General features: G+C 41.4%; 1 protein-coding gene across 3 annotated transcripts; it reads left to right on the forward strand.

Moving 5' to 3' along the window:
• Positions 1-2,027: 2,027 nt before the first annotated feature.
• On the forward strand, positions 2,028-12,392 carry LOC146674021 (uncharacterized). 3 transcript variants are annotated; one of them, XM_085392897.1, is made up of 5 exons: positions 2,028-2,276; positions 4,970-5,233; positions 8,135-8,338; positions 10,839-11,984; positions 12,069-12,392. In XM_085392897.1, the coding sequence occupies exons 1-5, from the start codon at positions 2,105-2,107 to the stop codon at positions 12,155-12,157; spliced, it is 1,875 nt and encodes a 624-aa protein (XP_085249023.1). In that variant the 5' UTR covers positions 2,028-2,104; the 3' UTR covers positions 12,158-12,392. The 3 variants fall into 3 exon arrangements, with proteins under 3 accessions (XP_085249023.1, XP_085249014.1, XP_085249033.1); XM_085392907.1 differs by having other exon boundaries at positions 2,034-2,276; positions 10,839-11,480; XM_085392888.1 differs by having other exon boundaries at positions 10,839-12,392.
• Positions 12,393-16,281: the final 3,889 nt, after the last annotated feature.

Consider the following 16,281-nt stretch of genomic DNA (forward strand, 5'->3'; position numbering starts at 1 on the left):
TTTTAAATACGTAACGCTGGTACATGTATTCCATTACTCCCCAACACTGAAAGTAATATAATGAGAAGTGTAACAAATTACTTTCTCCTGGGAGTAGTTAAGTAATGTATTGCTTTACTTGTAAGAAAAATGTTCTGTGTAATATTTAAATTACATTATTTTTCTGAGTAATGACCCCAACACTGATCACAAGAATGAAGGGAAATGCGTCCAACATGCATAAACATTTGACCTGACAGCATGTAATTAATCGGCACAATGTATTTGATTTGATTTGCTGCTTGGTGATAGTGGTGACTCTCAAAGCAGAGCCAAGGAGATTTGATAAGAGAATCAAGAAGTGATGCTGAGAATGGAATCGGAATCTCAAAATTCTTATCAATCCCTAATCACATCCCTAAGAAGTCGTTCGGACCTCTGTGCCAGACAGCAGGAAGGTCGAAAGTTTTTCAATGTCTAATGTCTTTGTGTTTCCCTGATGAGCATCACTAATAAATAATACAGATTTTTGCACACAACTTTTATTCTTTGAATTATTTTTCTATTGGCAGCAAAGAATTTTATTGTTCTACTAGCACACAGGAGACATGCCCTGTACTTGCTGACCTCATATCAACTCTTAACTTGGACTATGTTGGAATTCTGCCTTTATATCTCAAACCTTTAAACAGCACCGAGTCTGCACCAGAGAGCATAAGAACTCAAAGTGTCTGGAGCAGCTTAGCCTCATTTATTAGAGGCAATCAAGTCTTATTTTTAGATCCAGTTTAAAGTTTGCGCTTTTCCACTCTGAGCGCTCCAAGTGCTTTTTACAACTTGCCCCATTCACCCACTCAAGCAAGCTCTTTTTTTCTATGCTGTTCCTATGTAAGTACTTTCTAACATTCACACACAACTTTCACAAACACACGCACTGATATTGTTTCATGCTTAAATTTCAGATGTACTGCCACACAATTTGCCTCACTGTTAGAAAAACTAAATGACAAACTGAGACTGAGCAGAGGCAGAAAGTTTGACCTTGTCTTGCCAGAGGTGTAAATGGGGAAGTCTGTTGTGCCTTTATACACTGCCTCCTAGTGACACAACCTGAGGAGTTGTTTAAACATAGCAAAACAAACAGGGGTGAATGTACATGCAACAGGTGTGTGCCATGATTAGTTGTTTCATCATAAATGGAATGGCGCAAACATGCAGACTGGTTGGGGATTGAACCACCATCCTTGTGATTAACAGATGACCTGCTCTACCTCTTGCAAAGCCAGCTGTGTCTCCCCTGATAGATTTTCTCATATAAAATTTGTAAGTATAGCTGTGTATTTGCAAATGATGGTCCTTGTTGCACATTAAGCGTGTTTCATGACTGCTTTCAATGCAGTGAAAGCAGAGGCAGTGGCAGCTTGTCAAGTGTGCTAATCTCCCTCAACATATGATGCATTTTTCCGCCGTTGTTGTCATTCTGACTATAAAATGCAATTTTAAAGATTCTTTTAAATGAAGATACCATTATCTTTAATGTGAACAAAAAGATTTTATATGAAATAAAACTGAGCAAAATCTTTTCATCTTTCTTCATTCCAGGATGTCACTCACTTTATTTTGTGTTAGCAGGAACTTCATGTTCAGCTCAGTGTGATTGACTTCAAATGTGAGAAATCGTTACACAACTGAACCAGCAGTAAACATTAAAGTGAGCAGAGAGACTGAAAAACAAAGAAACTCTTCTTCATCATGGTTGTAGAAAACTGTCACACAGAGCTGAGCCGAGGAGGACACCTGGTGGACAAACATAGACATGACAAGAAGAATCACTAAAGCGCAGAGGAGCGACAAACAGCTGAAAATACTTAATGAAAAGGATTCTCACGCACCATAAAAAGACTCAACTTACAAAGTCTAACAGTCTTTTATTATCTGTCTGTATAATGTGACCAACGTGTAAATATAAAGACCGCGGCCCTATGGGACTGTTGAGGATTGATCACGTGACACGAAAAGCGGGAACCGCTAGCTTAGACGACGTAAGCTTCATGTTTGATTTGCACTTAGCCGAGGACTTTAGTTTGGTGATCTTATATGAAAATATTTCAGTTGTGAAGCAGCAATGAGTTCAGCTCAGTATCTGAGAGAGTTCATCAAGGAGAGACTAACTGCTGTTGGTGAGGAAATCTTCTCAGAGGTTCAAAAAACCATCGTCCAGTATGAGGAGGAGATCAACCGTCAGCACAGACTGCTGGATATCAGCCGGAAACCCGACAGAAACTCACACATCATAGGTATGGACATGTTTTTAACTCTGTGCTGTTCAAGCTCAGATTCTTCAGTGTGACTGACTTTACTAGAAGATGTTAAACTGGGTATTTATCAGTGCTGTGGGTCAGTGTCCAGTGATGGACTATGTTGGACTGGTGCAGGTGTTCCAGATCTACTGGCGTTTAGATCAACTGGCGTTGGTCGAACAGATGTGTGGCAGTCTTGCGTTTCAGGAGCTGCTACCGACAAACCAGCAAAAAAACGCCAAATGTGTCATCTGTGACACTTGTGAGGTTATCTCAAACACACTCCGTCAGTCTTGATGCTGTTGAACAACAAAATGTATAAAAATGTGGCGAGTTTACCTGGTGATATCCTCATGCGCGACGCGATCGCGAAAACAGAAAACAATTAACACCACGCCGATGTTGTTCACAGGACAGCAAGAGTAAACGATCGGGAGACTCTTGTCGTCGTTATCGTTCCCCTCGCACGGTTTATTTCTCCGATTTCAGCGTTTTTGCTTCACAACTAAAGCGAACAGTTTACTTTGTGCACTAACATGGAGTCGAGTCAACCAGCGCCACCTCTGGCCAAGTGCCACAGCCTACAGCCAGATCAACCTGTGACACATCTGCACCACGTTTGAATTCGTTTCTTGCACATTTGTACCTTTCAATTGTGTCTGTTTGTGCGTCATGCAAATAAACCTTTGAAAAGAATGAAATGACACTAATATTTCACTAGTGTTGTGTTGCGGGAATTGCCGTCTTGTGTGTGACTGGATGCAGTAAGGAGTGTATGTGATGTGTGTGTGTGTGTGTGAGCATGCGCGTGAAGGAAACGCGGGGAGCGAAAGAGGAAAAAGAGAGGGAGAGTGTGTCATGGGTAGAGAGGGCGACCGGGAGCAGCGTTCTAACGGGCTACTATGCAGTGTGTTTTCTCGAAGTGTGCAGTACTGTTATTAAAGCCTCATCTCTTCAGTACTCTCCGGTGCCTCGGCTGATTTCTGTCTGCCTCACTACTCCACAAAAGTGAAGGGAGTTAACCCCGAAGGAGGACAAACTTCGGCCCTGGAGGAAGCGTCTCCCCTCGCGTCTCCCGACCACGGTCAGGGGACTGACGGCGAGGAATGGTTAACAGTTGTAACATCACATGTCGTTAGCGTAGTCTGTCTGTGTCTTTTCTCTGCGAACAAACATTTTAGAGTTGGTTGTTATATACAGTCTGTATAAGTGTGGTTAATCTAATGAACATTTGTAAGGAGATGGCAGTTACTGTGAATGTACAGTGGGTGATTAGTAATAAACAGTCAGACAATGACTCTGACAATCTCATTCAGTCTTGCAGATCGAATGCACCTTCTGTGGAAAGTGGTACCACACAGTGTGTGTGGACTTTCCCTGTGCAGAAGGCGACTACAAATGTTGTGGGTGCTAAATAAACAGAAAAAACTGATCCCTGTTGTCTTTGCTTACTGATTGTTTTTAGTGTTGACAATCCACATTGCTGGGATTGCATCTGTCAACATGTTTGTGGGTAGATCTGGATGTATCAGGGGTTAGTGCAGCCACTCAGTCTCTACTCAATGCGATCATAGCAGCAGGTGCAGATGTGTGTCACAAGTTGATCTGGCTGTAGGCTGTGGCACTTGGCCAGAGGTGGCGCTGGTTGACTCGACTCCATGTTAGTGCACAAAGTAAACTGTTCGCTTTAGTTGTGAAGCAAAAACGCTGAAATCGGAGAAATAAACCGTGCGAGGGGAACGATAACGACGACAAGAGTCTCCCGATCGTCTACTCTTGCTGTCCTGTGAACAACATCGGCGTGGTGTTAATTGTTTGCTGTTTTCGCGATCGCGTCGCGCATGAGGATATCACCAGGTAAACTCGCCACATTTTTATACATTTTGTTGTTCAACAGCATCAAGACTGACGGAGTGTGTTTGAGACAACCTCACAAGTGTCACAGATGACACATTTGGCGGTTTTTTGCTGGTTTGTCAGTAGCAGCTCCTGAAACGCAAGACTGCCACACATCTGTTCGACCAACGCCAGTTGATCTAAACGCCAGTAGATCTGGAACACCGGTCCATGGTCACTGATAGATTAGGTGGAATAACACTACCCTCAGCCGTGGTGAGAATATCCAGAATAAATCTAAACTAGTTTATATCATTGCACAAAACCAGATTTCAATAAATGATTAAATATGTTGACCGAAGTTTTCTGCAGTTAAATTTAAATATAGTTAACGAAAGCTCCTTTTTTGATTGACATATTTTGATTCATTTATTTAAAGTGTTTGTCGAACAGATTCCACTGTTGAGTTCATCGAGTGTCAGTTTTCCTCTCCAAGCACTGAGACTGTGCAGTAAAGATAAAGGTAGATCTCAGATATACAATACACATTTAACTTTAAAAGTTGTTACCAGACTTCTCTGAAGTGGATGACATGTTGGGAGGCAGTAAGAGAGGAGGAAAGACCACAGAGGAGGTTCATGGCTGTGGTGAAGGAGGACATGCAGAGAGTTAGTGTGAAAGCGGAGCGTGCTAGAGATGGTGTGGTGCAGGCAGATGATCTCCTGTGGAGGCCACTAAAGGGGGCAACCTTTTAGGATGGCTGCCAAACGCACAAAGTGCTTTTTAAAAATAGTGTTTTCTGTTACTGTTCATCACATTAATGACCTTTTTATTGTGTTTCTTTTCTCCTCAAGACCCCCCACAACAACATGTCTGTGAGGAAGAGGAGGGTCTGGATGAGCAGCAGGTCTGTAACCAGGAGAGGAACTCCAGTCTGGACCAGGAGGACCCAGAGCCTCCACAGATTAAAGAGGAACAGGAGGAGCTCTGCAGCAGTCAGGAGGGAGAGCAGCTTGGACTGAAGCAGGAGGCTGAAGGCATTATTGTCTGGACTGATGAAGAGCGACTCACACTGCTGGAGACCATCTGGAAACCAGAGTTAAAGTTGGATAGAATAGGTATGTAAAATTATTATTGCTTTTATATTATTAAAATGAATATGACTCATGTAGGATCCTAATCACAGGTTACAGGTTTTTTTTTTCCTTTTTAGAAGCACAGAAAGAATTAAAAGTCCAATCAGCATGAATGCATCTCTTTTCTCTTAACATGTAACATTAAACCTCCACTTGGTATAAGTCAAAGAAACTGACTTGAGTCTGGAACCTAACTAAGCTGTTAGCTTAATGAAGTTTTATTGCCTTAAAGGGTTGTTGGTTGTTTTCTAAATACAGTATTTCCTCGATTATCAGGAGGGTTGTGTTCTGGGACCCACCACATTAGGTACGAATCAATGAAATGGAAACCATATCTTTTCTAAAATTATTTTTTAGATGTTTTAAGCCATAATAACCCTCCCTACGCTTTTTCAAACCCTTTGTATAATCTTAAAACATCTGTATGTGTGTACAGTACCGTATCTTATATGTTGGAGCTATTTGTTCTTTATTTTTTTCATTTTAAAATTTGTTTAAAGTTTGTTGTTAGTTGACTTATATTTTGGGGTTTATTCACAAGTTTTATTTGTAGGTTAATATTTGTTTTAATGTTTGGTGTGGTTTTGGTGTTTACCTTGTTAAGTCAGTCAGTAAGAGCTGTAGGGCCATTTGTTTGTATAAATATAGAGACTGGTATTGGACCAGCATGCACTGGCCTATGTTTTTTTTTTTTTTTCTTTTTTTTTTACCAGAGCAGGCGAAGCAGCAGCAGGAAGTAATAAAAAATGAATCTTGCTATTGCTTGCCAAACTGGACGAATAAGCCATAAAAACGCAACTTTCAAGTATGGATAGTGGACTGCTTTTGCCTGCGTACAAAATACAGGGAGTGCAGAATTATTAGGCAAGTTGTATTTTTGAGGAATAATTTTATTATTGAACAACAACCATGTTCTCAATGAACCCAAAAAACTCATTAATATCAAAGCTGAATGTTTTTGGAAGTAATTTTTAGTTTTAGCTATTTTAGGGGGATATCTGTGTGTGCAGGTGACTATTACTGTGCATAATTATTAGGCAACTTAACAAAAAACAAATATATACCCATTTCAATTATTTATTTCTACCAGTGACACCAATATAACATCTCCACATTCACAAATATACATTTCTGACATTCAAAAACAAAACAAAAACAAATCAGCGACCAATATAGCCACCTTTCTTTGCAAGGACACTCAAAAGCCTGCCATCCATGGATTCTGTCAGTGTTTTGATCCGTTCACCATCAACATTGCGTGCAGCAGCAACCACAGCCTCCCAGACACTGTTCAGAGAGGTGTACTGTTTTCCCTCCTTGTAAATCTCACATTTGATGATGGACCACAGGTTCTCAATGGGGTTCAGATCAGGTGAACAAGGAGGCCATGTCATTAGTTTTTCTTCTTTTATACCCTTTCTTGCCAGCCACGCTGTGGAGTACTTGGACGCGTGTGATGGAGCATTGTCCTGCATGAAAATCATGTTTTTCTTGAAGGATGCAGACTTCTTCCTGTACCACTGCTTGAAGAAGGTGTCTTCCAGAAACTGGCAGTAGGACTGGGAGTTGAGCTTGACTCCATGCTCAACCCGAAAAGGCCCCACAAGCTCATCTTTGATGATACCAGCCCAAACCAGTACTCCACCTCCACCTTGCTGGCGTCTGAGTCGGACTGGAGCTCTCTGCCCTTTACCAATCCAGCCACGGGCCCATCCATCTGGCCCATCAAGACTCACTTTCATTTCATCAGTCCATAAAACCTTAGAAAAACCAGTCTTGAGATATTTCTTGGCCCAGTCTTGACGTTTCAGCTTGTGTGCCTTGTTCAGTGGTGGTCGTCTTTCAGCCTTTCTTACCTTGGCCATGTCTCTGAGTATTGCACACCTTGTGCTTTTGGGCACTCCAGTGATGTTGCAGCTCTGAAATATGGCCAAACTGGTGGCAAGTGGCATCTTGGCAGCTGCACGCTTGACTTTTCTCAGTTCATGGGCAGTTATTTTGCGCCTTGGTTTTTCCACACGCTTCTTGCGACCCTGTTGACTATTTTGAATGAAACGCTTGATTGTTCGATGATCACGCTTCAGAAGCTTTGCAATTTTGAGACTGCTGCATCCCTCTGCAAGATATCTCACTATTTTTGACTTTTCTGAGCCTGTCAAGTCCTTCTTTTGACCCATTTTGCCAAAGGAAAGGACGTTGCCTAATAATTATGCACACCTGATATAGGGTGTTGATGTCATTAGACCACACCCCTTCTCATTACAGAGATGCACATCACCTAATATGCTTAATTGGTAGTAGGCTTTCGAGCCTATACAGCTTGGAGTAAGACAACATGCATGAAGAGGATGATGTGGACAAAATACTCATTTGCCTAATAATTCTGCACTCCCTGTATTATCTCAGTACAGCAGTAGCTTGTGGATTTGTAATTGTGGGATGCTTGGTTTGTCAAACAAAAGGAATTGCCACTACACTATATTTTAAAATACTTTGCACATATTTTATACTGTAGACAATAGCCCAGCAACCAGACCCTGAACTTCAACAGATAACAAACTGATGAGCAGTCAGGCCGAAGCCTCCATTTCTACCTGTTCATGTTTATAAAGTAAAATCACTATGACGACCACTTTAAAGTCTCTTTCTATTGGTTTTCATTTTTAATTTGTGTTTTTGGCTTTGTGCTCATACCTTAATACTAAGAGAAAGATCATATGTGTGTCCTTATTAGGATAGGGATTTGTGTTGGTGTGTGGCAAATTAGTAGAAAATGGATTTCAGGTCATTTTCACAGAGAAATGTGAAAGTAATGAGAATATTCAGAGTTTACAAAATATTTTCACCCGTTTTTCTATCATTTTTCTCCGTTTGTCTCTTCAGACCCCACACAGCAGCAGGTCTGTGACCAGGAGGACCCAGAGCCTCTACACATTAAAGAGGAACAGGAGGAGCTCTGCAGCAGTCAGGAGGGAGAGCAGCTTGGACTGAAGCAGGAGGCTGAAGGCATTATTGTCTGGACTGATGAAGAGCGACTCACACTGCTGGAGACCATCTGGAAACCAGAGTTAAAGTTGGATAGAATAGGTATGTAAAATTATTATTGCTTTTATATTATTAAAATGAATATGACTCATGTAGGATCCTAATCACAGGTTACAGGTTTTTTTTTCCTTTTTAGAAGCACAGAAAGAATTAAAAGTCCAATCAGCATGAATGCATCTCTTTTCTCTTAACATGTAACATTAAACCTCCACTTGGTATAAGTCAAAGAAACTGACTTGAGTCTGTATGTGTGTACAGTACCGTATCTTATATGTTGGAGCTATTTGTTCTTTATTTTTTTCATTTTAAAATTTGTTTAAAGTTTGTTGTTAGTTGACTTATATTTTGGGGTTTATTTACAAGTTTTATTTGTAGGTTAATATTTGTTTTAATGTTTGGTGTGGTTTTGGTGTTTACCTTGTTAAGTCAGTCAGTAAGAGCTGTAGGGCCATTTGTTTGTATAAATATAGAGACTGGTATTGGACCAGCATGCACTGGCCTAAGTTTTTTTTTTTTGTTTTTTTTTTTGTTGTTTTTTTACCAGAGCAGGCGAAGCAGCAGCAGGAAGTAATAAAAAATGAATCTTGCTATTGCTTGCCAAACTGGACGAATAAGCCATAAAAACGCAACTTTCAAGTATGGATAGTGGACTGCTTTTGCCTGCGTACAAAATATTATCTCAGTACAGTAGTAACTTGTGGATTTGTAATTGTGGGATGCTTGGTTTGTCAAACAAAAGGAATTGCCACTACACTATATTTTAAAATACTTTGCACATATTTTATACTGTAGACAATAGCCCAGCAACCAGACCCTGAACTTCAACAGATAACAAACTGATGAGCAGTCAGGCCGAAGCCTCCATTTCTACCTGTTCATGTTTATAAAGTAAAATCACTATGACGACTAGAGATGGCACGATACCACTTTTTTATGTCCGATACCGATACCGATATCATAAATTTGGATATCTGCCGATACCGATATGAATCCGATATAGTGTTTTTTAATCAACAAAACTGTTTTTTAAATATCTTGCTGCATTTTGTATAAGTTCATACTCAAGTTTAAAACAACAACTACACTAAAGCTATTCTGTTATACCTGTATGCAAAAAAAAATATTTCATATTTCAGCAATACTGATCAATCTAATAAACTTAAACCTACACCATCCTCCCTATTCTGGTATTTTAAAGAGTACTTAGCATAAATATTAAGCAACCTAACTAATAGGGTTCCAACTCCCAGCAACAACAAAAATAAATAAATAAAAAAATAGGGAACCACCCCTCACGCTCCACCTCATGATGCTTAATCGCCGTAATCAACCTTAATTTGATGCAGTGTGAAAAAAAATGCACAGAAATCAATTATTTTTCAAGAAATATTAAATAGATTCAACATCTTTCTTCAACAGAATTGCAGACTGCACAGATGGTACCTTCCCAAAGGAAAAAGTACTATAGCTTACTAGGGTATATATATTAGACTTAATAGTTACTATATACAATAATGGACTTCTATTCATTTTGCATCAAATTAAAACTTTGGGTGTCAGATAATTATTTATTAAAAGCTCGACATTTTAAATGAGAATAAGAAAGAAAAGTATGTCTTTGTGCCCCCTTTTCCCTGTTAATGCCCTATCGGCCCCCCTGGCTAAACTTTGCTAGATCCGCCCCTGCACAGTTACCAGCGTCAGCTATGTAGAAAAAGATCCTCGAGTAGAAAGTAATATTAAATAAATTCTAACAACAGCTGATCAAGCTTAAACGTGCTGCTGTTGTTCAGCCGCTGGTTTCCTCTTTCTGGTGCAAAGTGGGCCAAAAGCAAACTAGAGACACGGACTCGCGACAGAAAAGCCGATCAGCTGATCATTAAGCCGTTTCATGATTGAAGTAGCAGCAAGAAGAGGCAGTCGCTTGTTAAGCTTAACGCAGGAATGCTTTACAAACAGTTAGAGATGGACTTACACACTTGCTTTACTTCTCTCGGGATAACTTTGTCGGAGATGAAATGCCGGGTTGCTAGCGAAGCTCCAAATGCTATCCAGACCACCGACAGGTCCCGCATGCCACAGCCGCTCTATCACGTGATGCATACTGCTCCGACTGCTAACGTTCTGAGGTGAGTTACGGCGTGTTGCAAGTTTTGTGAGGTGCTTTCGTGATATTTAATGGATCGGATTACATTTTTTATTTTTCTCCGATATCCGATCCAGTCATTTAGGTCAGTATCGGACCGATACCGATACGTAATATCGGATCGGTCCATCTCTAATGACGACCACTTTAAAGTCTCTTTCTGTTGGTTTTCATTTTTAATTTGTGTTTTCGGCTTTGTGTTCATACCTTAATACTAAGAGAAAGATCATATGTGTGTCCTTATTAGGATAGGGATTTGTGTTGGTGTGTGGCAAATTAGTAGAAAATGGATTTCAGGTCATTTTCACAGAGAAATGTGAAAGTAATGAGAATATTCAGAGTTTAGAAAATATTTTCACCCGTTTTTCTATCATTTTTCTCCGTTTGTCTCTTCAGACCCCACACAGCAGCAGGTCTGTGACCAGGAGGACCCAGAGCCTCCACAGATTAAAGAGGAACAGGAGGAGCTCTGCAGCAGTCAGGAGGGAGAGCAGCTTGGACTGAAGCAGGAGACTGAACAAAAACTAAGCAGTGAGCAGCTCCTTTCTCACAGCTCTCCTGAAGCAGAGAGCCAAGATCAAGTAGAAAGTCAGCATGTGGACTCAGGATCAACTAGAAACATGGAGCTGAAGCAGAGAAGACATCACAGAAAGACAAGTCACGATCAGAGAGTAGACAGCACTCCTGTGTCAGACAGTCAGAGTAAAACTGAAACAAAGACAAATGTTTTAAAATGTGACAGCTGTGGAAAAACTTTCAACTCTGAATCCGATCTGACTACACATCGGAGAGTTCACACACGTAATAAATCATGTTGTTGTTGTTGGACCTGTAGGACAAAATTCAGTCAGTGCTTGAAAATTCACACAGGTAAGAAATCACATCCTTGTAGCACCTGTGGGAAGGAATTAGTTTCAAAGTCAGCACTAGAAGCTCACATAAGAACTCACACAGGTGAGAAGCCGTTTTCTTGCAGCACCTGTGGGAAAAGTTTCTGTCAGAAATCAAAAATGGAAATTCATACAAGAACTCACACAGGTGAGAAGCCGTATTCTTGCAGAACCTGTGGGAAAAGATTCAGTGATAAATCAAACATGGAAATTCATACAAGAACTCACACAGGTGAGAAGCCGTATTCTTGTAGTACCTGTAATAAAACATTCACTCAGAACTCAACACTGCGATCTCACGTAAGAACTCACACAGGTGAGAAACCGTATTCTTGCAGAACCTGTGGGAAAAGATTCAGTGAGAAATCAAACATGGAAATTCATACAAGAACTCACACAGGTGAGAAGCCGTATTCTTGTAGTACCTGTAATAAAACATTCACTCAGCACTCAACACTGCGATCTCACGTAAGAACTCACACAAGTGAGAAGCCGTTTTCTTGCAGCACCTGTGGGAAAAGATTCAGTAAGAAATCAAACATGGAAATTCATACAAGAACTCACACAGGTGAGAAACCGTATTCTTGCAGAACCTGTGGGAAAAGATTCAGTAAGAAATCAAACATGGAAATTCATACAAGAACTCACACAGGTGAGAAGCCGTATTCTTGTAGTACCTGTAAAAAAACATTCACTCAGAACTCAACACTGCGATCTCACGTAAGAACTCACACAGGTGAGAAGGCGTATTCTTGCAGCACCTGTGGAAAGAAATTCAGTCAAAACACACACTTAAAGAAACACATAAGAATTCATACTGGTTGAAATATTCATGCTTACAAAGTGTGAGACAGCTGTGAGTGATTTCAATGCAGTGAAAGCAGAGGCAGTGGCAGCTTGTCAAGTGTTCTAATCTCCCTCCAGTCTATTGGTGACCTCACTTAACATTAAGATAAATCCTTCTGTTGTGATTCTGTGATTTATAAAATGTAATTTTAATGATTATATTCAGTGAATATATGTTTGTTGTGAACAAAAAGCTTTTATATGAAATAAAACTTTGAACAAAATCTTTTCATCTTTCTTCATTCCAGGATGTCACTCACTTCTGAAAATGTGAAACTAATCTTTGGCTACGTTCACACTGCAGGCAAAAGCGCATCAAATCCGACTTTTTTGACCCTATGTGACCCATATCCGATCATGGTATGACAGTGTGAACGGCACAAATCCAATATTTTCAAATCCGATCTGGGTCACTTTCGTATGTGGTGCTGAATCCGATACACATCTGATGTTTTAGAAAGCGACTGCTGTTTGTATGGTCACGTCGCATTAAAGGCGTCTTTTACGTCACTGACACAAGACAGACGCCAATTATCAGCGCCGGAGAAGACATCGCGAACGCTTCCTGGCCATCTCGTGTGGATGTTAGTGAAACAGTTGGTAAGACAGCGTTGGAGGAACGTGGAAATTTTATTTGTACTGTACAATCGGCAGATTTTGACAGAAATCTGCAACTATCCTTTGAAGCACCGCTCCTCTCTAAAACAGCAATAAGGATCATTATTAGGCCATATGTAAATAACACAATAACTTTATTACTCAAAGCAAAATTGGGAAACGTAAAGTCCGAAGTCTTTATATTAAGGGCCAACAGTCAAACAATACGGTTTGCTCTGGGTCTAAACAGAGCGCGTTGTGTGAGACGTCTTTTTTTGCGCATGCGGGCTGCTTTGAGGGTTCACACTAGAGCACATTTGCTGTTGCATTTTATTTGTAGTGTGAACAAGCAGGCAAAAAAATTGGAATTGAGCATTAAGACCTGCAGTGTGAACGTAGCCTAAGAGACGTGTTTGGTTTTGCCTCATAAATCATTGTGTGTGTGTGTGTGGAGAGAGTTTTTCCGGAGGGTTAAATTGGGTGTTTTGCTAAAAAGTGATTCCAATGTTTCCATTTGTTTTGTTTTTTGTAATGTATAATGTCTTTACTTAAATTGTCTAATAGACTTTAGTGAGCAGGATTTGCAAAGGGGTTATATACAAAGTGTAAAAGTGTCTTTATGACTTTGCATTATTGTACCAACATTATAACCAATCCACTCCTTTTTGGCCACTTGAAATATGTTTACAGCCAGCTCATGCTTAAAAAATACATTTTTAAAGTCAGTGAGGTTTTTTTGGCTGGATAAACAAATGATATATAAAATTCACTTTGCAAATAACATAATTCAGTTTTTGACACCATCAGCTCTCCTTCACAGTTGAGTGACATCCAACTCTTGAATTGAATTGAATGAATGCTTTATTGGCCATATGCAGGTCGCCCCGCAGAGGAATAGGACCCCCCCCCCCCGACTTACACACACAACAAAGACATCACATGGGAATACAGTCGGAGATTGGCAGCATTACAGAAAAAAAACACTGAAAAAGTACACAACAATGGGAAAAGTACGAGAGGAAAAATAAAAAGAGACCTCTCCTCATGCTGGGCACCTATGGGAGGACAGCATGAGAACAGGAAACAAAAAAAACTCCTCTGCACAGAGAGCACATAAATGTCCACATCACAACATTGGAGCACGTGACAAGCCACAGGGGTTGGGTAGGGGGTGAGGAGTAATCCGAAGGAAACACAGCAGTCGTCCTGCACAGCGCAACCATTCCAGCGCCGCACACAGACCCGCCGTCTTCCCCCACAGGAAACAAGCATCGAAGGCGTTTGGAAAGAATAGAATAGAATAGAATTCAACTTTATTGTCATTGCACATGCACAGGTACAGGGCAACGAAATGCAGTTTGCATCCATCCAGAAGTGCTTTAGTGATATAGATATATTACAATATATATTGGCAATAATATAGATATGTGAGTATATTACAGAAATGGGTCTATTATGGTATGTTATAATGTACACGGTATGAAGTATGTTGTGAATATTCTATAACTATAAGTATGTACAGGCTGTAGTGAGTACAAGCTATGTACAGGATATGAACAGGATATAAATATGAAAAACTATACAGAATATGAAATAAATAACTTTACAGAATCTGAGATATACAGCTATACAGAAATGGGAACTATGCAAGTTGTAAACAGTTGTAGGATTAAAAATTATCGAATGTACAGAATGATTATTTACACAGAGCTATACAGTAGTGCAGTTAAGATAAGTGAGGGTGTAGATAGTTTCTACAGAGGCTATATAAAGTGCTGGTGGTTGTGAGTGGTGGTTCAGTCCATGTTATTATTGTGTGTTTGAGGGTACAGTTATCCATTGTGGGTGTGTGTATGTTCAGTCCATGAGTTTAACGTGGGTCAGATGTCAGGAGGCAGAGTTCAGGAGTCTGACAGCTGTGGGGAAGAAGCTGTTCCGGTACCTGGTGGTCTTAGTCCGGAGGCTCCTGTAGCGCCTCCCAGAGGGCAGGAGGGTGAAGAGTCCATGTGACGGGTGACTGGGGTCTTTGATGATTTTCCCAGCCCTTTTCAGACACCGCTTCCTGTAGCCGCGTCATATAACGTGCGGAGGGCGGTGAAAGAGGCGAAGCAGCGCTACGGGAGGAAACTAGAGTCACAACTCCAACAGAGTGACTCTAGGAGCCTGTGGCGGGGACTAAGGACAATAACGGACTATAAAGCACCAACAACCGGTATGACGAACGCGGCCGTGACTCTGGCAGACGAGCTGAACACTTTCTATGCTCGCTTCGAGGCTGCAGCTAAGGTCTCCAACAATGCTAGTGTTAGCGGTGCTAACGGCTGCAGACAGGAAGATACTGCCAGCACCGGAAACGTGCTCGTCATCTCCGAGCATGAAGTAAGGAGAGCCTTCAAGAGAGTGAACACCAGGAAAGCAGCAGGACCAGACGGCATCCCAGGTCGTATCCTAAGAGACTGCGCATACCAGCTAGCTCCTGTGTTCACTGAGATATTCAACATCTCTTTATCTCAGTCGGTGATCCCCACATGCTTCAAAGAGTCCATCATTGTTCCTGTCCCGAAGAAACCCCACCCTGCTTCTCTCAATGACTATCGCCCTGTAGCCCTCACCTCAGTAGTGATGAAGTGCTTTGAACGCCTGGTCAGAGACTTCATCATTTCTTCACTACTGGACCCACTACAGTTCGCTTACCGTCCAAATCGTTCCACAGACGATGCCATCTCTCATCTCCTCCACACATCACTCACTCACTTGGACACTAGAAGGGGGAATTATGTTAAAATGCTCTTCATAGACTACAGCTCTGCATTTAACACCATAATTCCCTTCACACTCACCACCAAGCTGGAGCATCTGGGACTCAGCTCATCTATGTGTCAGTGGATCTCCAACTTCCTAACTGGCAGACCACAGGCAGTAAGGATGGGCGGACATGTCTCAGCCTCCACCACTCTCAGCACTGGAGCCCCCCAGGGGTGTGTTCTGAGCCCCCTGCTGTACTCTTTGTACACATATGACTGTGTGGCCACTACCAGCTCCACCACCATCATCAAGTTTGCTGACGACACCGTCGTGGTGGGCCTGATCTCTGATAACAACGAGACGGCCTACCTGAAGGAGATTAGGAATCTGGAGAACTGGTGCCAGAGGAACAACCTCCTTCTAAACGTCAGTAAGACAAAGGAGCTGATAGTGGACTTCAGCACTAAGCAGGAGAGGAACTACCAGACCTCCGTCATCAACGAGTGCCCAGTGGAGAGAGTGGACAGCTTCAAATACCTCGGAGTTCACATCACGCAGGACCTGTCATGGTCCTGTCACATCAACACCGTGGTGAAAAAGGCCCGACAGCGTCTCTACCACCTCAGACGCTTGAGAGACTTCCAACTGCCCTCCAAGGTGCTCAGGAACTTTTACTCGTGCACCATAGAGAGCATCCTGGCGGGAAACATCTTAACCTGGTTCGGGAACAGCACCATGCAGGACAGACGAGCTCTACAGAG

The sequence above is a fragment of the Rhamphochromis longiceps genome, linkage group LG3 (assembly GCF_057381845.1).
Source record: "Rhamphochromis longiceps isolate RC_006_pf linkage group LG3, R_longiceps_female_GT1.1, whole genome shotgun sequence".
In the NCBI taxonomy this organism is placed as follows: Eukaryota; Metazoa; Chordata; class Actinopteri; order Cichliformes; family Cichlidae; genus Rhamphochromis; species Rhamphochromis longiceps.